The sequence below is a fragment of the Sprattus sprattus genome, assembly GCF_963457725.1.
Source record: "Sprattus sprattus genome assembly, chromosome: 16".
In the NCBI taxonomy this organism is placed as follows: domain Eukaryota; kingdom Metazoa; phylum Chordata; class Actinopteri; order Clupeiformes; family Clupeidae; genus Sprattus; species Sprattus sprattus.
The window spans coordinates 25,708,547-25,731,440 of record NC_137914.1 but is presented as its reverse complement, the minus strand read 5'-3'; the positions used below and the strand labels follow the sequence as shown (position 1 = coordinate 25,731,440).

The 22,894-nt window shown below is 45.0% G+C and overlaps 1 protein-coding gene across 1 annotated transcript; it reads right to left on the bottom strand.

Annotated features, from left to right (window-relative positions):
* Nucleotides 1-3,216: 3,216 nt before the first annotated feature.
* mical1 (microtubule associated monooxygenase, calponin and LIM domain containing 1) lies at nt 3,217-22,418 on the bottom strand (the record flags this gene model as incomplete). Its single annotated transcript, XM_080854176.1, has 23 exons — nt 3,217-3,700; nt 4,099-4,172; nt 5,011-5,101; nt 5,288-5,381; nt 5,583-5,687; nt 6,464-6,564; nt 7,028-7,898; nt 8,727-8,793; nt 9,481-9,686; nt 10,437-10,502; nt 12,054-12,160; nt 15,884-16,080; nt 16,222-16,372; nt 16,534-16,621; nt 18,052-18,178; nt 18,360-18,475; nt 19,395-19,652; nt 20,483-20,583; nt 20,693-20,848; nt 21,110-21,205; nt 21,489-21,596; nt 21,806-22,013; nt 22,161-22,418. 23 exons carry the CDS (start codon nt 22,416-22,418, stop codon nt 3,501-3,503), a joined length of 3,846 nt encoding a protein of 1,281 aa, XP_080710302.1. The 3' UTR covers nt 3,217-3,500.
* Nucleotides 22,419-22,894: the final 476 nt, after the last annotated feature.

The following is a 22,894-nucleotide window of genomic DNA, read 5'->3' as shown; positions in this document are numbered from 1 at the left end:
TTATGAACAAAAAAAACGAATTCAATCGCTGGCCAATTTATATTTTTGGTCATGAACGTTATGTAAAGTCTGAATAAAAAGAATTAGATGAAGATAGGAGGCTAAGCTAAAATCAGTAGGCTGGATTAATGAGAGTGAGTTCATCACACCATAAGTGAGATGTAGAGAGACAACAAGTGCTATATGTATTTGTTGGACTACCTTCTAACATACCATCAGAGATCTTGGAGATGATCACGGGAACTTGATTTGGTTTTATTAGTTTTAACTCAATGGACGGCTCATAAACTTCACATGGCTGCGCAGGGCACTAGAGAAGACGTTAATTTGCATGCAGCTGAATTCCTCCTTGAAGAGCCTTGGTTTGCGTTTGAACTTTCAACATTATTTGTCTGTGAGTAGATATTTCGTGTTAGGACATGTATTGCCGTTTAGAGAATTTAAAACTGACGTCGAATTTCTTTTTGTCACTGTTATTAGAGAATTCGGTATTTAGCAGCTAAGTTATGCTAGCTCTCGTGACAGCACACACAGACATGTAATACACGACAGAAATCAAGTCTGGACACACTCATCTAGTGAGCTATCTCCCTCTCTTCCCATCATCTACTGCTTAGATTCTTAGTTTCAGGAGCTTTGCAGATGTAAAGGAATACCTAGTTAACCGGAGTCCTGATTGAAAGATAACTAATCGATCCACCCCTTGATGAAAGGGGAGCATGGTTTTTTAGGTTATGGTACAGATCTGAGAAAATATTGTACATCTGATGTATGTAATATTGTACATCTGATATCTGATACATGTAATAATGTACAGCTGAGACATGTATTATCCTCATTCTACTCTTTCTACATGTGTTGCATTTGAGAGGGTAAAACATTTTGTTGTTAAAGGAAAAGCACAACCAATAATCATGTGCATCACCAGGGGATGGTGTAGTAGCTTAGAAATAGGTAATTGCATAACAACCCATCTTAGCACTCATCCCCAGAGCATACACAACCCACTTCCCTTACTAGAACAACCTTTGCTTGCCTAAGCTAATAGAAGGTATTACTGTTTGACTGCACCTCAAACCAAAATTTGATGGGAAATGCAAGGACCACACTAACACAATTGTAAAAACCTGTAATGATACCTGCATTACCCTATGTTAGTCAACAGGGGGTGCTAAAGTACTTCATGCTACCTTCACGAATGAAACTGAACAGTTCCAGGAAACAACTTAAATATAATTTAGTTATTTTGAAATGGCGAGAAACAATCACACCCCCCATTTAAAGTTGGCCAAATATCTTGTACTATATCACAATAAATGGTTCACTCTTAACATGTAATAGGGAATGAGAAAACACTGTTTAAGACTACCACCTAGTGGAAATGCAGTGTACTAACATGGTGCAAAATGGAAAAATGCAGGCAGCTAATAAGGCTTGTTAGAAATATTTAAATGAGAACAACAGAATCCTTTTGAAATCCCCCCCACCCCTTATTTTTCCATCTCTACCCGGCCGGCTACAGGCAGACACCCTCCCCCCCCCCCCCCCCCCCCCCCCCCCTCTTGTGCCAAAGTTCTGCTTAAGGTTTGTTCCTGTTAGCAGGGAGTTTATTCTTGCCCCTGTTGCGATTGTGCTTGCTCTAAGGGGGTTCAGGTCCTGGGCTCTGCAAAGTGCCTTGAGACAATTTCATCGTTTTTGCGCTATGTAAATAAAATTGAATTGAAATCACAAGTAAATAAGGAAAAAAGATGGCATCATCAGGACTTTAAACATATAAATCAGCACATCATCATCAGTACACCAACAGTTAGTCTCAAGGTGCAGGTGTAGCTGATGGCAGTCCCATTACTCGCCGTAAAAACACTCATGGTTATCAGCTTAACTCAACATGAATTTCAAGGCAGATGAAGAACGGCACCTCACACTCACACACATTGGTAGTTTTTTTATTGACATCCACAAAAATACAAAATACATCTTTTTTTTCTTTAAATCGTCTAGAGCATACTGGTTCTTCAATAAACAGGCTATTACTTATTTATTTCTTCTATATAAAGTGGCTTTCAGTAATTGTAGAAAAAGAGAAATATTAAGTGCATTGCCTCAGCCATTGTACCAATAAACCCCCTCTCAATGGCCACCCTTGCACTCAACTGTACAGACAGATGTGTGTTTTTAGTGAAATGATATGTGTGTGTGTGTGTGTGTGTGTGTGTGTGTGTGTGTGTGTGAGAGAGAGAGAGAGAGAGATCAGTAATACTTGGTTGTTCTAAAGACTTGTTTAGATTGACTTGACCCTTGCTTGAATGGGCTCCAAACCCGTTTCAGGATGCAGAGCAATCAAAGGTTTATTCAGAATGATATAGTTTGCAGGAGTCCTGGATGCACAAAAAAGGCAACAAAGAAAAACAAAACCATAAACTAAAGACACTGCTTTTACTAGGTAATCACAATGTTTAGTCTCAACGGTTTGCTACATTGTCGCAAAGACAGCTCTATGTCATTCCTTTGAGCACAGCCAGTACGGCTAACCTTTGAGAATCATTTCTGTGATTGACCCTTGCCTTCATGTGCTGTACCTCAGAGCACTTTAAATATCATGACTCATTAACACTGTGGATAAGTGTTGACCTGCTTGGCAGCAGAACGCATTACATTTCTGCCCCAGCCCTGAGAATCACGATTCAACAGAATATCAATGATGCATGCAAAAATGTGCTGTGAAATGTCACTGTGGAATAATAATTATAATAATAATAATAATAATAATATTATTTACCATCACCATCATCATCATCAACATCTTCTTCGTCGTTATAGTTATTATCATCATACAATATCCTCAGCATATAACAATAACTACATTGACAAAATATGACACATAATATTCCTGTGATTGTATGACACTCCCAAAATGGATAGCATAAACCTCTAAATATATCAAATATAACACATTGTAAATACTTTGAGTAATAAGGATATAAACATCATCTCTAGTTGATAATGTGCTTGGCTGAGGCTCAGAGTCTAAATGTAAGATAATGCTCTTATGTACATTCATTACCTCATCATAACCACTGGCAAAAGGTCTCATGTGTGCTAACTGGGGAAAGAGAGAGAAAAAGAGAGGAAAAAGAGAGAAAAAGAGAGACAAATAGAAGAGAGAGAGAGAGAGAAAGCTGCTTCCTTCAAGTCTCTTAAGGCTAGGCAGTGAGGGTTCTGTGTGTGTGTGTGTGTGTGTGTGTGTGTGTGTGTGTGTGTGTCTGTGTGCGTGTGCGTGTGTGTGCGTGTGTATTTACACCTGTATTTGTGGGTGTGTTTGCTTGTATGTGACTGTGTGCATGTGCACACATATGTGAAACTGGAATATCTTCAAAGTCTTTGGCTTTGGCAAGTTCAAAAGTCTTACGTGAGTTACACATATGTGAGTATTGTGTATGTGGGAGCACGTGGCATGTGTGTGTGTGTGTGTGTGTGTGTGTGTGTGTGTGTGGGCGCCCTCATTCCCAGTGCACCTGGGCCCCGGCGGCGGAGTGTCTCTTGGTCTCCATCAGAGAGGAGGTGAGAGGGGGCTCGCTCAGCTCCTTCAGCCTCTTCTCCTCCAGGAAGGTCACCAGGGAGTTCCTCATGTCCACCACCTCCAGCATCTCAGCCAGGACACGCTTCTCCTCCTCCTGTTCCTCAGCACTCTTCTCAGAGTCTGCGCACCACACACACACACACACACACACACACACACACATATGCACGCACACACACACACATACACACACACACACACACACACACACACACACGCGCACACAGACACACACGGGCACACACACACACACGCACACACACGTGCACGCACAAACGCACACACACACACACACACGTGTGCACGCACACACACACACACACACACAGACACAAACGCACGGACACACACACACACACACACACGCACACACACACGCACGCACACACACACACACACATACGCGCACACACACACAAACACACATAAATACACATAAATACACTAGCAAGCAAGGTTCAGCCATTTAACTGGGCCAACTAGCATATTACAGGGTATTAATCCAGAGCTTTGCTTACCACTGATCTCCATCCAGCGTCTCAGCTCCATCTCCAGCATGCTCTGTTTATCCTCCAGCTCCAACGTCCGTGAGCTAAAGAGCGCGCACACACACACACACACACACACACACACACACGCAAATCATTTCTACTGTTTACATCCATAACACCAATTACCTATACCCCAGTGACATGCCAAATGATTCAAAATGATAGAACCTGACAGTAATTGCATTTGTTCTTGAACAGTAGGGTGTTTGCTCTTATGTTAAATTAAAAACTCACAGTTTAGATTCATCATATTAAAAATGCAGGCCCCACAATAGGAACCCAATGCATTTTTCATTACTGATATTTTTTATAACAGTCTCAATCCTCCTCGGTTGGAGGATACAGTGTTGCGCAAATGTGTGGAAAGATGTTCTTCAGAGGCAGATAGAAAGGCAGTATTTTCAATATGGTAAATCTAAACTGTTAGCTTCTAATTTTACATAACAGCAAATGCCCTACTTTTCAACTTAGATTGAATGCAATTAAGGTTATACAATTTTGAATCATTTGACAGTTAATAGCACTTAAGTCTCTGATTACCTGAGCTCACATCACTTGATTGTTCAAATAAATCACACTGACAAAGGAGAACACTTCAACAAAATATCCTTCACAATATGGACCAAGGCATCACTTTGACTAACTAAAGCAGTCAGTAGTAAACACGTACTCTGATTCCAATAGATACAAGCACATTTCCCAGTAAGCCATTTCGCTCTGATCAGTTCAGAGATAGACCACTTATTCAGAGCTTTTCAGCTGCTAAATGGGTGATGTCTAAACATTATTGACAGTCATATTGAATATTAAAATCTTTTGTTTTCAGGTTAGGGTAATTATGACGTTTATATCAGCTAGCTGTTTGGTGCTCATACTTACGCCACCATGAGGTCAGACTCCTCCGATACTAAATCATTCTTCTTGTGGACGAGCTCTATCCATTCGTCTATCAGGTCCGAATCACCCGAGTCTACAGAACACAGAGAAGTGTTACCCCCAGATTGATCTGAAAAGTGCAACTGCAGAGAGGTTGAGGCGCTGTGTTTGGAGAGACCTGAACGTGGTTGACCACGGTCATGCTGTGGATGTAAGCTGTGTTGTGATATTTGATGGTCTGTTTGAAGGTGTAACATCTGGTTGGTCTGGTGTAGATCACCTGACTCCTCCCTGAGGGTTCTCTCCAGGTCCACTCCCTTCTCCTCCAGGTCCTTAAAGGTCACCTCGATCTCCTCCAGCCGTCTCTGAATAGACTGCAGACAGACAGGCGGGATCAGCACAGAAGGCCATACCACCCTGGAGCTATTACTACGCAATATAATCACTATTAGATAGATCACTGTTATTGTCTTAAGCTGTATCAGAGTTCTGGATGAGAGCACACTTCATGATGGCCATGGCCATGTGTTGGTCTGTGTTGCTGAAGGTGAAGGCTGCTTGTTCAGTGTGCTGACCTGGGCTCTGTGGAAGCGCTGGATCTCACTCATCTTGGCCTGCCGCTCCAGCGTCCTCATCTTACGCAGCTCATGCTTCTGGGCCTCCACAGGGTCTGAGGGGACCTGCATGAGAGGAGAGGAGAGGAGAGGAGAGAGGAGGGGAGAGGAGAGGAGAGGAGAGGAGAGGAGAGGAGAGGAGAGGGGAGAAGAGGGGAGAAGGGGAGGGGAGAGGAGAGCAGAGGAGAGAGGAGGGGAGGGGAGGGGAGGATAAGAGAAGAGAAGAGAAGAGAAGAGAAGAGAAGAGGGGAGGGGAGAAGAGAAGAGAAGAGAAGAGAAGAGAAGAGAAGAGAAGAGAAGAGAAGAGAAGAGGGGAGGGGAGGGGAGGGGAGGGGAGGGGAGAGGAGAGGAGAGGAGAGGAGGAGATGAGAAGAGTAGAGGAGAGGAGAGGAGGGGAGAGGAGAGGAGAGGAGGGGAGAGAAAAGGAGATGAGGAGAAGAGGAGAGGAGAAGAGGAGAGAGGAGAGAGGAGAGAGGAGAGGAGAGGAGATGAGAAGAGGAGATGAGAGAGGAGGAGAGGAAAGCAGGGCATATGGCCACAGTGAGTAGGAGCGTGAGCACTGTTGAAGGCATATGATGAGAGGCCACAGGCAGTCTAGAGCACAGCAACTATGGGCTGGAACAAAGCTCTAACTCCTGTTGATGTTAGCTGTAAGAGCTACCCTGTAAATCTGTCTACAGAGGGTAAACACATTGTTACCAAGCTAATTGATAGAGAGCAGTTATATTCATTTACAGTAGCCTCAACATTTCCCAAAACATAATTAGCACTGGGTGAATGTAAAAGCTCTCCCATGAAGACGGACAACCATTGAGAAAACTGTAGGCCTTGTGCAACTGTACCTGTTGCTCCAGAAAATTAACGCTGTCTGGAAACATGAAGTCATCTTCATCATCATCACCATTCTCCTCTCCTGATTGATATATGTTTGAGTTAACTCCATCTGTGGGGGACAACATGTAAGAAATCACATCAATCAGAAATGAACCCATCTTGGTTACCTCCAAGAAGATTTACTTTGAAGTGTGAGGCAGTTGTAGAAGTGGTCCTTCTTGTGAGCACTCGTACCTTATACTAAACCCACTACGGGGAACCCCAGATAACACTAATGGTGAGCCTGTCAGCTAGCTCGAAAGCTTAAATGGAGAACTACCCTACGTGAATGAATATTACACATAAACTACATTAGGTGTTGTTTATGATGTATGATGTGTGTGTGTGTATGTGTTGTTTATGATGTATGATGTGTGATGTGTGTGTGTGTTTGTGTTTGTGTTGCTTATGATGTATAATGTATGATGTGTGTGTGTGTTGCTTATGATGTGTGTGTGTGTGTGTGTGTGTGTGTGTGTGTGTGTGTGTGTGTGTGTGTGTGTTGTTTATGATGTATGATGTGTGTGCCTCACCAGGTCCCACCACATGAACGCTGAGGCGGTGGTCTCGGCCCAGCCTTGGAGAAGACAGGTTCCAGGGGGAGAACTTGGAGCGCACGCGGCCGCCCTGCTGGTTGGGGTTGGCTGCAGCGGGATGCTCCCCCTTCCTCCTGAAGCAGCGGCGGTGGCGGTGCTCCCGGCTCTGGCTGCGCGGCTGGCCTCTGTTCCAGTAGCTCTCCTCCTCGACTGCCCCCTCCGCCCTGTCCACGCGCTTGGACGAGGAGGAGGAGGCAGAGGAAGAGGCCGGCGTCTCCGAGTCCGAGTCCTGGCTGAAGCTGAGGCTGCCCAGCTGACTGCGCTCCTCGTCAGACAGCTCTAGCTTCCGCAGTAAGGCCTTGGACCTGGGGGAGGCGCTGTCCGCTCCATTCTCACTTTCGTCCTCAGCTTGGCCAGTGGGCGTCTCGTTAAAAAGCTCATCTTTGTCCTCCCCATTTTCTTCTAGGACATGCTCATGTTTCCTCTCTGGGATGCCTCGGGAATGCAGGGGCTTGCTGGGAGATGGTGGTTGTCCTGGAAGGTGGATGGTGCGTGGTTTTGGCATGGGGGGTGACAGTGGTTTGTTGGCACGTGCCCCACGTGGAGCGGGCACAGGGCTGGCACTGGCAGAGCCCTCGGGGGGCATCTTCCGCGGAGGCTCAGGTCGCTTGGCTTTGGGGTGTGTGGGGGATGTCGGTGGCCGTGCCTCCTCAGGGACAGGATGAGGACCAGGCGACTCCACTGCCACAGCAGGGTCTAATGAGGCAGCTGACGGAACAGACTCGTTCATCTCACTCTCTCCATTCATCCCTCCGTCACGGGCCTCCTCTCTACTCGATCTATCCTGCTCAGACTCTGCAGAACCATCCTGAGTGGGGAACAACAAACAGTCAAACCCAGTGAGGACTTGCTCCAGGCTAAGTATTAAGCTATAGCTTAGAGTGGTCCAGAGCAACCATACCAAAGTATCTCTTACAGAAGGTAAACTTAGCTAAGGACGTGCTGGGAAACACCTCGACATGGTACGCTGTAACTTCCGAAATGATGCAGCATTATAACTTTGGCACACCCTGCCCTGATTAGTTGGGATGTCAGCATGTGCCACATGACTGCTGAAATCCTAAGCAAGACTAGGGCCTGCTGCACACAGTGAGTTGTGTCTAGCCCTGGACCTGTATGTGTGTGTGACGCAAGAACCGTGGGCTGTTGATATTGTACAGCAATACAAACACAGCAAACGCACACCGAGGCAAACACACAATGACCAATCTTGATGCTTATTTGCAAGTAGTGTGGTTTACATGCATTATTTATCTACTCCAGTAGAAGACACAAAAACTCCATTCTAACACATGAACTGAGACATAGTAATGATGAGACAATCAGCTAGCTGTCAGGTGGATGGTGCAGAGATAATCACTGCAGTGACAGAGAGGTATTTCCATCTCCATGGTGCATTTGGATGGAGCTGTGATTACAGCAGCCGTAGGAGCCTAGATTCTGAGCGAGTGTGTGTGTGTGTGTGTGTGGCATACTTGTCTGGTCTGTTCATCTGTGTTTACCTTTCATCTAATTGAGGTTGCCCTGTGAATGTGTGTGTACCTGTGTGTGTGTGTGTGTACCTGTGTGTGTGTGTGTGTGTGTACCTGTGTGTGTGTGTGTGTGTGTACCTGTGTGTGTGTGTGTGTGTGTGTACCTTTGTGTGTGTGGAGAAAATCCTGTGGCCCAATTCCATTTCCTCAGAGTGCAGCTCACAGTAGAACCTTCCTGTAGATACGCCAGACAGAACACAGGTTACTCTCTCTCACACACCCTCTCTCTCTCACGCTCACAGTCTCACGCACACAGAAACACACACACATACACATACATTCACACACACACACACACATACTCTTGTTAAACTTCAAGTGGGGGATGTACATGCATTTTTCATGGTGTATCTGAATAATGAAGCCCCTCCTCTCTCTGGAGGGTGTCATGGGGCTAGGAGCCTGACCGACTACAGGTAAAGTAGCTGTAGTCTCAATGGCCCAAAATAACCATTACACAACACACCATAACACCAAATACTACAGCCACAGGTTTACATATTCAATATACAATGACCCTTTACAGCAACACAGGATAACTAAAGGCGTTGATGCGAAGAAATATTATACTGATATTAATAATCAAATATTAACACAAACATATGCTGCATATTTGTTACACTTCATTATCTAAACATCTAGATGAATTACAGACATTAACATTATGCAAAGGGAAAGACATGTGCGTAACATTGTGTCCCTGTCCTGAGCTTTGCTGCACTGTTCTAGTCTACCTGTGCATGCGTATGTGCTTCTTGATCCCATCAGGGCCAGTTCATGCATAATCTGAATCTCAGGGACATTCTTTGCTTTAAGGCCCCTAAAGACAGCTGGGCTTGGCTGGTCTGGGATCAGTACTGACCGGTGCTCTGGTCGTAGGTGTACCCTCCCTGCCTGAGAGTGGCACTGCAGTGGTGGCAGGTGAAACAGCTGCGGTGGAAGAACTTGCCCTCGGCGCTGTCCCGCTCCAGCACATACAGCCCCTGGCTACAGAAGTAGCACACCTTGCTGCTGAGGGGGGCCTCTGGTGAGTCAGGGGCCACAGGGGCTTCTGGGATCAGAGCCTGAGGAGGAAGGACAGACAGTAGAGGGGGGCCACATTACCACCGAGTGAAGATATAGACCTGAGGAAGGGCATCTTTAACCAAACACAGAGTGAAGGAGGATATTCAGCCTTGGAGTTATAGACCAGACTGTTTCAAGAGCCGCTTGGGACCTGTCTTTCCAGAATGGTACTGTTAATCCATTGAATGGATACTGGATCAGTCACTGGATCACATATTACCAGAACTCAAGTAGACTGTTGAATCAAGTAGATCTGCCTTCAATACATGATAGAGGTTGGTTATTAAGGATTTGTTCTGAGCGAATGGTGCACTGACCTTTCAGTGAGTGAGAGAGAGGGAGACTGAGAGGGAAAGACAAATAACGATATACTGTTTCTATATATCCGGGGAAAGGAGCAGGTGTGTGAGCTGTGTGTGTCCATCAGCCTGCACCTGCCTCCCAGCATGAGGGAGGGAGACTCGCTGGAGTTGGACACACAGGCTCATTACAGGACACAGACACTCAGGACTCGAATCAGGACAACAGAGTGACGCACTCACAAATCAAGCACCTGGGTCAGTGGAGAAACACTGTGAAGGTACAGCAGACGCCATATCATTACACACACACACACACACACACACACACACACACACACACACACACACACACACACACACACACACACAGACATTAATACAAACATGCATGTACACACACACACACACACCTCAGCCAGATAACAGTGTGAGAGAGGGGGAACTCACCTCCTCCTCCTCCTCTTCCTCCTTCCTCATCCCCTGATTCTTCTCTCTCTCTGCAGTCAGGCACTCCTGTGGAGCAGGCATCACATGACCTCACAAGCCCCAGGACATTACATAACGACCCGACATGAGAGGGCTCAAAATAAACAATGACTTAACCCATCGCCAGGCCACTTTAAACAGCACAACCTCTCATTACTATGTGCTCAAAGGGAGGGCCCTCACTGGCCATATGCTCGCACCTGAGGGGTCTCATTGGCTGTGGTGATCACGTACAGGGCCCTTGATGGCAATTTCTGGCGTGTTTTTTACAGAGGGGTTTTTGTTGTCAGCACGGTTAAAGGAGGCCATAGCTGTGTGGGGGACTGGCACGGAGTAAAGGCATCTATTATGCTGCTTGAACAGGATGGGGTGGGGCCAAAGGAAGTTTCACCTCAAAGCAGAAAAAAAAAACAGGGAAGTTTTTCTATCTGAAAACGTGGGCCTTTAACGCTCCCATTGGCACGTAACATTTACTGTTACATAATACTTTAAGGGCAATTTCAAAGGCATGTCTGTGGCGCTTGAGGCGAGCCAAGACATGAGTTGACGTGTTCAATAATTGATCAACGCTATATGTCGCCGACGCGCCACAACAAAGGCCTCCTAAAGACGCAGGCTGCCGTGTGAAATCCTGCCGCCCGCTCAGCGCACCACCTGCTCCTCGGCAGATAAGCGCGGCGCTGGGGTGAAACTGATGCACGTTCGCTCCATCAAAACCCCACAGCCAGCGTCTTTGTTGTGAGGAGCTCCATTAACATTAGGGCCCTGCACAGGCTTCTCTGGTAGCATCCGCTCCCACTGCAGCAGGCAGCACTCCAGTGTGCCTGTGAACTCTTCTCAGAGGTGTTGGGTAATGCAGCTTTGAAATGGTTAACTGCCTACCTGCACTCTGGCTAACCTCATTCAGTTCCACAGCACAACACAGGTTCTTATTTACATTCCAACTATTAACAGTGGACCTGTTTGTGTGTATGTGTGTGTGTGTGTAGGCAAGTGTATGCGTGTGTGTGTGTGTGTGTGTGTGTGTGTGTGTGTGTGTGTATGTATGTGTGTGTTTGTATGTGTGTGTGTGTACATGGGCCTTCTGTGTGCTCAAGCGGAAGTGTGAGAATATCAGTGTTTTCTGTTTTATTTGTGCATAGCATGTGTATATTCAATGTGTAGTGAAATATTGTATGTTTTGATGTTTTATGTGTTTGTACGTATGTGTGTTTACATGTGTGTGTGTGTGTGTGTGTGTGTGTGTGTATTTGTGTGTGTGTGTTTGTGTTTGAATGCGTGTTTGTGTGTGTGTTTGTATGTGTGTTTGCATGTGTGTGTGTGTAAGTTTGTGTGTGTGTGTTTGCAGCCATGTGTGTATGTGTGTTTGTGTGTTGGTTGGTAGCCATGTGTGTATGTGTGTTTGTGTGTTGGTTGGTAGCCATGTGTGTATGTGTGTTTGTGTGTTGGTTGGTAGCCATGTGTGTATGTGTGTTTGTGTGCTTGCAGCTGTGTGTGTATGTGTGTGTGTGTGCTTGCAGCTGTGTGTGTATGTGTGTGTGTGTGCTTGCAGCTGTGTGTGTAAATGTGTGCTGGTACCTTGCGGCGCTGCAGGGAGTTGTGTTTAAGCTTGTTCAGGAAACTGACGGCAGATCGGGCACCGAAAAGGGAAAGTGGCTTGGAGGGCGCCAGCAGACTGATTTCATCTACAACACACACACACACACACACACACACACACACACACACACACACACACACACACACACACACACACACACAGTTTCTTATCTGCTGTAGACTTCAATGGCAGACCACAAACAATGGGATATTTGGCACATTCCCTCTTTTGAAGTTCAATGACAAAAATGAATAGGCCATGACAAGAGTAAACCCAGATAAATGCATGAAAATTTAACTGCAGCATATAACTATATTTAAAAAAATCAGGGTGAACGACCCTGATTTAGACTAGGTTTACTAAACATAGCTCAAAGTACCCCAAAATGAATGCAAACAAACAAAAACAAAACAAACTACTAAACATGGCAACAGATTTGAATTGACTTCAATCCAGGACTATAAGCCATCAAGCAGTACTGTGTGAGTGTGTGTGTGTATGTGTATGCTTGAGTGTGTGTGTGAGTATGTATCTATTACGTTTAATTGCCAACTCCTGCTCTCCATACACAGTTAAATATGCAGCTCACTCATTTCCAGTGCACTACGATCGATAGCTCTGGTTCTCCTTCCAGCAAGACAGCCTCTTCATGTCAGCATTACATTCCGCACACTCACACTCTCTCAGCAATCAAACACTAACCTGGTACTTTACACACATACACACACACACACACACACACACACACACACACACACACACACACAGAGAGACACGCATGATGACCCTCTGTGACTGACAGCTCGCTCTAGGTGTCGTGTTTACAGTAAGAGGATGACGCCCCTCTCTCTTGCTCGCAACACACAATCTGCCCTGCCCTGCCCTGTCTACACATCAACCAGGAAAAAACACACCCTCACACCCTACTCAATAAGCCATACCTGCTTATGGGAGCAGCGCTGGTATGCCTTCCCCTGATGATGGCACCGGAGTGTGTGTGAGAGGGTGTGTGTGTGCGCTAGCTGCAGCCGAGTGATGCTCTCCCACCCCCGCCCCATGCAGCATGTCGCCTGAGCCCAGTGCTTCCCGCTAGATCAGGCTCGCTGATGTTTGTGAGCACGACCCAACACCCAGCTGCTCTCTCCCTCTCTCGCTCTGCCCCTCTCCCCCTCTCTCTCCCACTGCCTTACAGCGCTCAGCTGAGCCCGTAGACCAGCCCCCACCAAACACCAGGTGCATGATGGGAAAGATTCTTAAAGGGCCAGCCTTGCTGTAGTGTAGCCCCCTAGACTACACTAATTCACTTTCTGGGGGCACATCTAATCTTTACAAAAAGTCAGTGAGCAATTAGCATAATATAACAAGGAATCATCTTACTTTGTGTCAAGCTCCACCATTTCTTTAAGATTTCCTCCTCATACTACATAAGTGTTTTGTGCACTAGGGATGCCACGGTAAAGTGGGACCTACGGTTTGGATTGCGTCCCGTGAGCAACGGCAATGCCACAGTTTTGGTATCTTTATATTTAAGAAGAAAGAAAACATCAACCTTGAAACAATTAACTATTTATTTTGCCTATAAACAAATACAACTTTTTTATTCAGAAAAATGGAAGTGTGACTGACTGGGCCTGGTCTCTGTCCCTACTACAGTTACGGCTTACTCACATGAACGCTTTGCATTGATGCTTGACGGTGGGCTTGCTTAATAAAGCCTTTGCTAACGCAGACGTTATAGCATGATTATCAGGTCTACAACCAATCACCCTGCTATGAATTGCTGACTGCTGTTTAAAGCTCCCCTCTAGGGAAAATCAATTCACTTAACTGTGTTTTTATATGATACAAATCAGCGTGCCAGTGTACCGATGTCTTAAAAACACATAATCAGACAGCCTGGGTTTCAAACATCTCATACCTAAGGAACCAATCCTGTATATTATTAGTATAAGGCTCCATTAAAACGAGAGCCATCAGAGTAGTAGCCAGCTGTGGCAATTTGCATATTCATAGCTCCACGAATACTAAATGAGGCAAATGTGAAGAGTTACATCCAAGGCATTTTAAGGCCACAAAGGTTTTTTTCAATGGATAAATCTCCTAAATATGTCATTTTGAGGAGTTTTTAGGTTTAATCAATACCATAAGAGGAACTTTAACTTTGCAAGTAAGCTGTTAATTAAGGGAGTGAAAACCGACGGCCCTAGTGGTTTCATTGTTTTAACTGAACTCTTGCACTATACCTACTTCCCCCCCCCCCCCCCACCCTGGCTGACTGCCACTCACCCTCCTCTAGCCATTGTACATTTGCACTATACTTAACTTCACCCCTCCCCCCACCCTGGCTTGACTGCCACACACCCTCCTCCAGCCACTGATCATTTGCACTACACCTCATTCCTCCCCCCCTATACCTGGCTTGACTGCCACACACCCTCCTCCAGCCACTGAACATTTGCACCTTAATGTCTTTTTATAACTGTATCCACTTCACTGTATTACCTGTATTGATTGTACTTTACTACCTCATTCTCTGATTTCACTTGTTACCATCAGTTTACTTTCACCTGCACTTTATATACTTATCATACCTCACTCTTAGCTCAATTGCTGCTATTCAATTTCTGTTTATATTACAATTCTGTGTCATATTCTAACTCTTACTGTACATATCATATTTATTCACTTAGTCCACCCTACATTTGCACATACTCTGCACTTTTATTGCTATTTGCACTTACTGGTTAGATGCTAAACTGCATTTCGTTATCTCAGTACTTGTACTCTGTATAATGACAATAAAGTTGAATCTAAAAAAAATTAAATTGTTAATTTCAAATCGACCGAATCGGAATTACTTTGCTGCTGAAATGTGTGTGGGAGGGGACATCATAATGTGGTTAATTTTTTTCCCATCAGGTGATGAAATCCTGAGTTAGTTACCACCATGGACTGCATGTAGACTCTATATACAGTCATTGGTGACCAACGAATTGGGCTGCAAATCTTGCTATGGATTCACCAAGGAGGTTATGTTTTCAGTGTGGTTTGTTTGTTAGTTAGTTTGTCTGTAAGCAGAATTACACAAAAACTACCAGCCCAATTTCCATAAAACGTGGTGGAGGGGTGTAGCATGAGCCAAGGAAGAACCCATTGCATATTGGAGCAGATCTGTAACATTGGGTGGCTCCATGAATTTAGTTTCACTTTAACTGACGTTGCAAGAAAAGTTATTTGGCCTTGGCGGAGGTCTGAGTGCTGATAGGCTCCAGGGAAATTCTGATGAGCCCCAGACATGTGTGTGCAGAGGTCTTGAGATTCATGATTTAAAAACTCACCATTGAGGTGAAGGTAGGCTACATCAGAATGCACGTTTCTATATCCAAGCTTGAGCTCAAGTTGCATAGCCTATTGTTAAGCACTCAATAATCAGGTAATGAAACACCTTCCCACCGATGATTGGATACGACTTAAGACATGTGCATCATACCAGCCACCAGAGCTGATTTGCTGAATAAACCAGATTGTAAACCTGGGTAATTCAGAACAATTGAAAAAAAAAAAATTGAAGTGAATGCATTACACATCAGATTTCAAAGTTAAAGGCTTTTGTAGTGCTTCTGAGATGCGGTGCTGTCATCACAAATGTGTAGTGAGTTCAAGGTAATCTGGAAGCTGTTGTCACTAATATGCCAAAATGACACCAAAAGCAGCTGAATCATCAGTACTATCTCATAGTCAGCATAGAACAATAGACCCTTAATTGTAAGTGGTAGAATAATTATGTGTAGGCAGAAGCTAGGCTTACCTGTGGGGGGTGCTCTTTTGGAGAAGGCAGTGTGGATCTGAGAGAGGTACAACACCATGGACAGCTGGTCTATCTGGGTGCTTCGGGCCATGTCAGCCCCAGACATGATTGGTGCGATCCCCAGCTCTCTCTGCAGGATGTCGAACGCCAGCTGGTTATTGCCAACTGCATTGGACCCATCCAGGGAGGAAAAGTCACTGTGGAGCAACACGCAATACACACACAGATAGGTGTCAGTGCTCTTGGGTGGTGGTACATGAGCACTCAGATTCAGGGATCACTGGTTTTAAAGGTCCATAATGCAGGTGGGAGTTCTGGAGTGGTTAAAGGAGACCCACATGAGCTCTGGTCTGAAGCGGTGGATCAGGGCACACAGGGCCAGCCCAGACCTCCAGGACTCCTTCAGGTCCTTCACCTTCACCCCCTTGTAGTTGTGCGTGTTGCGTTGGCTCCACCTCAGCAAGTCCACCAAAGTGCCACTCCCTGACTCTGCCGAGACAGTCAATGCAAGTGAGCCTTTTTTTTTTTTTTTTTTTTACATGGTGTCAGATATGCACAGGCATCTATTTGCATAAATAATAAGACACCTGTTGTGTGTGTGTGTGTGTGTGTGTGTGTGTGTGTGTGTGTGTGTGTGTGTGTGTGTATACCATTGTGGCGTTGAGATGGTTGTTTCAATGTTCTCTTGTTGAGACGGCTGCCATCTATGAGGTCTTCGCGATAGTATAGATGCTGTACCTAACATTTGCGTAAACACACACACACACACACACACACACACACACACACACACACACACACACACACACACACACACACACACACACACACACACACACACACACACACACACACACACACACACACACACACACACACACACCTGTTAATCAGTCTTTGTCAAGGAGCCTTCAGACAGTGCTCTTGGAGAGGAGGTTATCAACAGGAATAAAAAGCTAGTAATAATATTGGTGAACCGCTCTGTATCCTTAAATGTAGATTTTTAATGAAGTGCAAACTGCTCACAAGTCTGTTGTTTACACGTAAGGGTGGGATTCACAGGTTAAACAACAACAACAATATGAAACATTAAAAATATCAAAACTATTATTAAATGTATAAGTATGCTTTAAACAAAACAACTAAATAGACGTTTAAGTGATGTTTAAAAAGGTGAGGTTGCTCATTTGTTTTTCAAATGCTTTTTAAATGTAACCAGGCTGTCACTGCAGCACTAGGTGGGTCATTCCGCCACCGAAATGGAAAAAGTATTGACTCTGATCTCTTACTGCTAAGAAAGTCAAAGACAACAGACGCTCACCAGCAGAGCTAAGTAGTCTACAGTGTGAATAGAGCTGAAATATCGCATTTAAGTAAGATGGTGCCGATCCAGTGGCTATCCTTAAAGGGTGAAAGTGAAGGATCTAAATGTATAGAGTGCACCTCAGGACAGAAGTTACATGTTTAGAGAAATTAATTTGTTGATCATCAATTACAACAGGTGCCTTTTTCGTGCCATTTTAGATTGGGCCAATGAAGAGTAACCAAGCTAAATGCTAATATTTTGTGGGATAGCTGGATTTGCTGGGGAATATATTCAATATCAGTGAGTTATGGAGATTCAAGCCGATATAGTTGAATCAACAGGGAGGAGGACAAGTACAGTCGAGTACTGATCCCTGAGGTACTCCAGTGGAGAAATGATGACATTTACAGTATATCCGTATCCCTGCCAAGAAACACTGAATGAAGGTCCACTGATGTACGATTCAAACCAACTGTGTGCCTTCCCCAAAATGCTTAGTTTGGACAGCATAGAGAGAAGGTGATAATGGTGCACTGTATGAAGTCTAGTTATGGTCTAAATTATTATGACTATGACGGCCATGCTGTGATAACTGCTGCCAGCAGACCAGGCAGGAGACAGGTGAACCTCCATCCACCGTCCGAAGGCCCCTTAGTCACTGTACGTGTGGCCCTGTATCTACTGGAGTGAGAAATAATGTGATTTGTGCTCAAAAGGTCTACACAGAAGATATGCCCATGAATTCCCTCAAATACCGAAATAAGTTAACTGCCTTCTCATCCACCTTATTCAGAATATGACAGATAAATACCTAGTCTGAGTCTGTGTGAATGTATGTGTGAGTGTACGCTTTGCTCTGTACCTGGTTGGGTGAGATTGTTTTTGTGTTGACGTTGGGGTAACGTGTGCATGGGTTAATGCTGTAGTTGGAGAAGTTCTTGCTGGTGTTCTCTGGACTGGTCTGGGACAGAAGCTTGTAGACGCTCTCTCTGACAGACAAAAGCACACAACATCCGTATCATCTCTAACAGGCTTTTCAGTTGTGATGTGTCTACAATGAGACCATCAAATGCATGTGGATGGTGGGTGTAAAGGAACAGGATATGTGCATGGTGTGTTACTTCACAGGTGTGTGAGCGTGATTGACAGAGAGAGGTTTTTTTTCTGTACCTCTCTGCGAGGACCTGAAGGGGGGGCACTCCCTTGCCCCAGCTCCTCACCATCCATGCTGTGTCCAATGATGCCAGAAACCCACGAGCTATACCTGTTCCCAAAGGCCAGAATGGCTGAACACACACACACACACACACACACACACACACACACACACACACACACACACACACACACACACACACACACACACACACACACACGCAGACACACACACACACACACACACGCAGACACACACACACACACACACACACACACACACACACACACACACACACACACACACACAGAAAATAATGTGAAAAAAACAAACATTTATGGCTACATGGATGTATTCCTTAATATGAGTGGGTTTATAAATGTGAAAAGGCATGGGTGAGTCTTAGAATGCATTTGCATGTGTGTGAAATGCATCTATTGCTGTTAAAATGTACTGCAGGTCTCCCATGTAGTGCTGCAGTAAATATTATTACATTTCTTTGATGTTTCTCAATATAGGTGTAGCCTACTTATTTGCCTTTTAAACTGATGGGGCTGAGACTGAGTTCAAGTTGTATTCATCTATGTATCTGAGTTCAAGAAGATTCATCTATTTTCTGTGACTAACAGAAAGGCCACTCTGCATAGTTTGTCAGATGTGTATTCTTAGCATACCATTTGCAAGACATTGAGCAACGGAGCATGCTTTTTTGGTATCGTATAATGGCCTCAGAAGTCTTTTTAAGGACAGCTGAGCAGAGTGAAACTTTCAAGTAAGATATTAGGGAGGTGAAGACATCATTGCAATCAGCAAAGTTAAAACACTGCAATGTGTCGTAATACATCTTGTTACCAAGAATTATGCAAATTAAGGTCAACTGTATTGCAGCATCAGGACAGTATCGTATGGGACCGCATGGGACCTGTGCTGATTGCCAAACCCTTTATGTGTGTGTGTGTGTGTGTGTGTGTGTGTATGTGTGTGTGTGTGTGTGTGTGTGTGTGTGTATGTGTGTGTGTGTGTGTGTGTGTGTGTGTGTGTTTAATTACCTCTACCAAGCAATCTCCCACCAGGGCCACCAACAGTCTCTTGTTCTTCTTCTCCCTGACGAGTGAGGCGTTTTCTGCACGGTGCATGCATGTGAAGTCAAACATGGCCACGTCTGGCCGGTTGGCATGGTTATGGGCAAACTCCAGGTCAGGCAGGCAGTGGCCGGTGGAGAAATCAGCAGCTTCATACGCATACCGCCTCAGAGCCTCCTGACACACATTACTCGGAGCCAACAACTGCTCAGCATCACTGAAGTCCTAGAGACAGAACAATAACAAAGGAAGACGTTCATTAAATGCAAACTAACTCACAGAGGAACCAAAACTGTGATACATTGATAAAGTTGCCCTGCATGAATTTCAAGTGTTTATTATTCATCTAGCTTCAGTATCTCTTGAAACTGAATGTAGCAACTTTGTGAAAGTTATGCAACACTCTCCTCAAGTAAAGGAGTTACAGAAATCCTAAGTATACCTACACACGACCCCACAGGCCATGAGTCATCAGCAACTGGCTCTTGGCTGAATATGACAAAAGTCAAACTGAGAAAGACATGAAACCTACTCCATAATAGAATCATCTTATTTGGTGGCAGTTGTAGCAGTTTCAACAGAACCTACACAGAAATGGCCTCATCTGCAGCTAAACTGCATCTTTGCATCACTGCATTAAAAAAAACAGCGTACATGTTTGTATGTACATGTGTTGGGTGTTGGATTCATTTGTAAACATGACTTTGGGTCACATCGGAGAAACAAGAGAGAGAGACGACCTTTTTCACAGAAAATGATTCATTCTTTGCAAATATTTTTGGGCAAGGCAGAAACTTTTCCAATGTTATTTCCTACTCATTACAATAGCCATGACAGATACTAGATAACTGCTTTCTACCTCCACATGGAACCCACATAACAACCATAAGTCAAAGACATTCTGCCTGAGTAAATTAGGCTATAAAAGTGACAGAAAGACAGAGAGAGAGAGAGAATGAGAGAGACAATAAGAGAGAGAGTGACAGATAGACAGAGACAGAGAGAGAATGAGTGAGACTGAGCGGTGTCTGAATTGTGTATGTTATCTTCTTTACCTGTTTGATGACACCTTTCTTTAGCAGACTCTTCTTTTTGGCCGTCATGACAAAGTAATGCGTGTCATCTTTGTAGTAAACTATGTTCTCAAGATCAATACCTGAAGCATGGATACAAATTGTTGGATGTGAAAAACTGCAGAATGACATTGTGGGTGTTAATAAGGTGCTGTGTGTGACAACATATGAATTAAGCCTGTCTGTGCTCACCCATCTCAGTGTGGAGTTCCTGGAAAAACCTCTGGTTGTAGATGCGAGCCACACCACTGATCTCTGGCACCTGGGCCTCAGCGGACGTGTGGCGATTGACGAAGTTGGCTGTTATGCCGATGGCTAGCTGCCCTCTGAGTTCTTTCCTCCGGAAACCTACAGGAAAGATTGCTGGGTCACACTTAACCACTAACAGTTACCACTTACAGCTCCATTGGTCATGTGCATGGCCTGTTGGAATAAAATGAATGGACAAGAAATACCACTGATCCAGAGATTTGCTGAAGAAGCAGGAGATTAGCGACAAGAGGAAAACTCACAACAAGAGATGAGCGGAGAAGGTTTAGAGACGAGTGAGATGTTTGAGTGTAAATTCTGTGATAAGATACAAGACTCAGGAGAGGAGTGAGATCTCACCCTCTGGGACAAAGCGTCCCCCTCCTGCAGAAACGAAAACATCAAACTGGAAATCAGCAGCAGGGTGGCCCTCCGGAGACAACTTAGCTCTCCATCCTGAACAACAGAGAGAGAGAGAGAGAGAGAGAGAGAGAGAGAGAGAGAAAGAGACAGAGAGAGAGAAAGAGACAGAGAGAGAGAGACAGATGGTACATTTAGATATACTGTAAGTAGATTTAAGGCTCCAAAATTAGTTTTTCTTTCCACATCTGAACTGTTTTCTACTCCTTAAAGGAGTCACCTCTGATTAAAAACAGGTGTTCAGACTATTAACTAGCTAAAGTCAGTGGTGACATCAAGGCTCTTTCTGAGAGCAACCAAGGCACTAGAGGAGACTTACCAGTGGACCCTGAGGGCTCCCTGAGACCCTTAAACTCCACACCTGTGTGCACCTCAACACCCAGCAGCAGAGCCACCTTCAGCAGGATCAGTTGGAGCTGCCGTATACCTGCACACAGACACAAAGGGATCTTCTGAAAGAGATAAAAACACCTGGCCTCTCTAAACACCTCAAAACAATCACTCTTCTTACTGTCAGATTTTTACAGATGCAAGATGGGAGACCTAAAGTGGATATACAGGGGCTGTGCTTCTGCCCTTCTCATGTGACCTGCAATCACTATCTCCAGATGAGGGGTTGGAGGGGGGGACACTCACTGATGTGGTCCAGGACTCCACAGGCAAATTTGCCATAGAACTTCTTTGCGGCCAGCTCCCTAAGGTCATGGATGGTGAAGGGCCAGAGGTGGAGCACGTTGTTCCGAGAGAAGGCCTCTCTCATCTCCAGCACCACCACCTGAGCTCCTAGGAGAGCCAGCTCCACCGCTGTGCGCAAACCGCACGGCCCCGCTCCAAGCACCAGGCACTGCAGGGGCCAGGAGAGGAGGAGGTGGAGGGCAGATATGGACAGTGAGAAGAAGCAAAGAGAAGCGTTTCAAAGAGAAGCATTAAAGCAGGAATTTGTTTTTTCTCAGCACTTTAGAGCCAAACTGACACATATAAACACCCTCACCTTGTTCTTGGCACACGCTTGACCTTGCATGTAGTCGGAATGGGCAGCCCGCTTGTCCAGTTTGACCCATAATGCCTTGGCCTTCCAGTAGTTGAGCCTGTCTTTGAGTTTGCCATAGAAGTGCTTGTAGTCGCGTGGATCCACCTCCAGGTGGTGACACAACTCCGAAAAGCTCTTTAGGACTTCCTGGCAGGTCTCAGCCTGGATGAAGTTGTCGAATAGAGCATGCGCAAGGTTGGCCTTGTCTGCCTCTGCCATACCGCTACTGCCCACAGTCTGTTTCTGTGGGCACAGAGACCTAAGGAAGGAAGTCAAACAACATCAAAGCCAAGACTAACATTACCAAGGACCAGGACCATGATACCTGAATTACAATCTGACTTGTGAACATTTTAAAACAATTAAGCAGTATGTTGAAATAGGATTATAGTCTGATTATGCGCATATGTTACTTTCCCCATGAAGGGGAAGAGGTTGTTGAGGGGCTACAATAGTTTAATCCTTCAAAGTTCTCTTTACAACATAGTGACTATGTTGGTAACTTGGCTATTTGAAAATGCAAACAGGTGAGACTTCCAGGTAGCAGTACTGATGGCTGCTTAATTTTTGTGCTCCCTGACGGTTTGACTGAAAATGCAAACAATATTTGGTTGTTGAAAAGACATGGTGTGCATGTTCTAGCCACAACCGCCATGGTCACCTACAAATCCCAGAACCTTCTTTGTGGTTGTAGC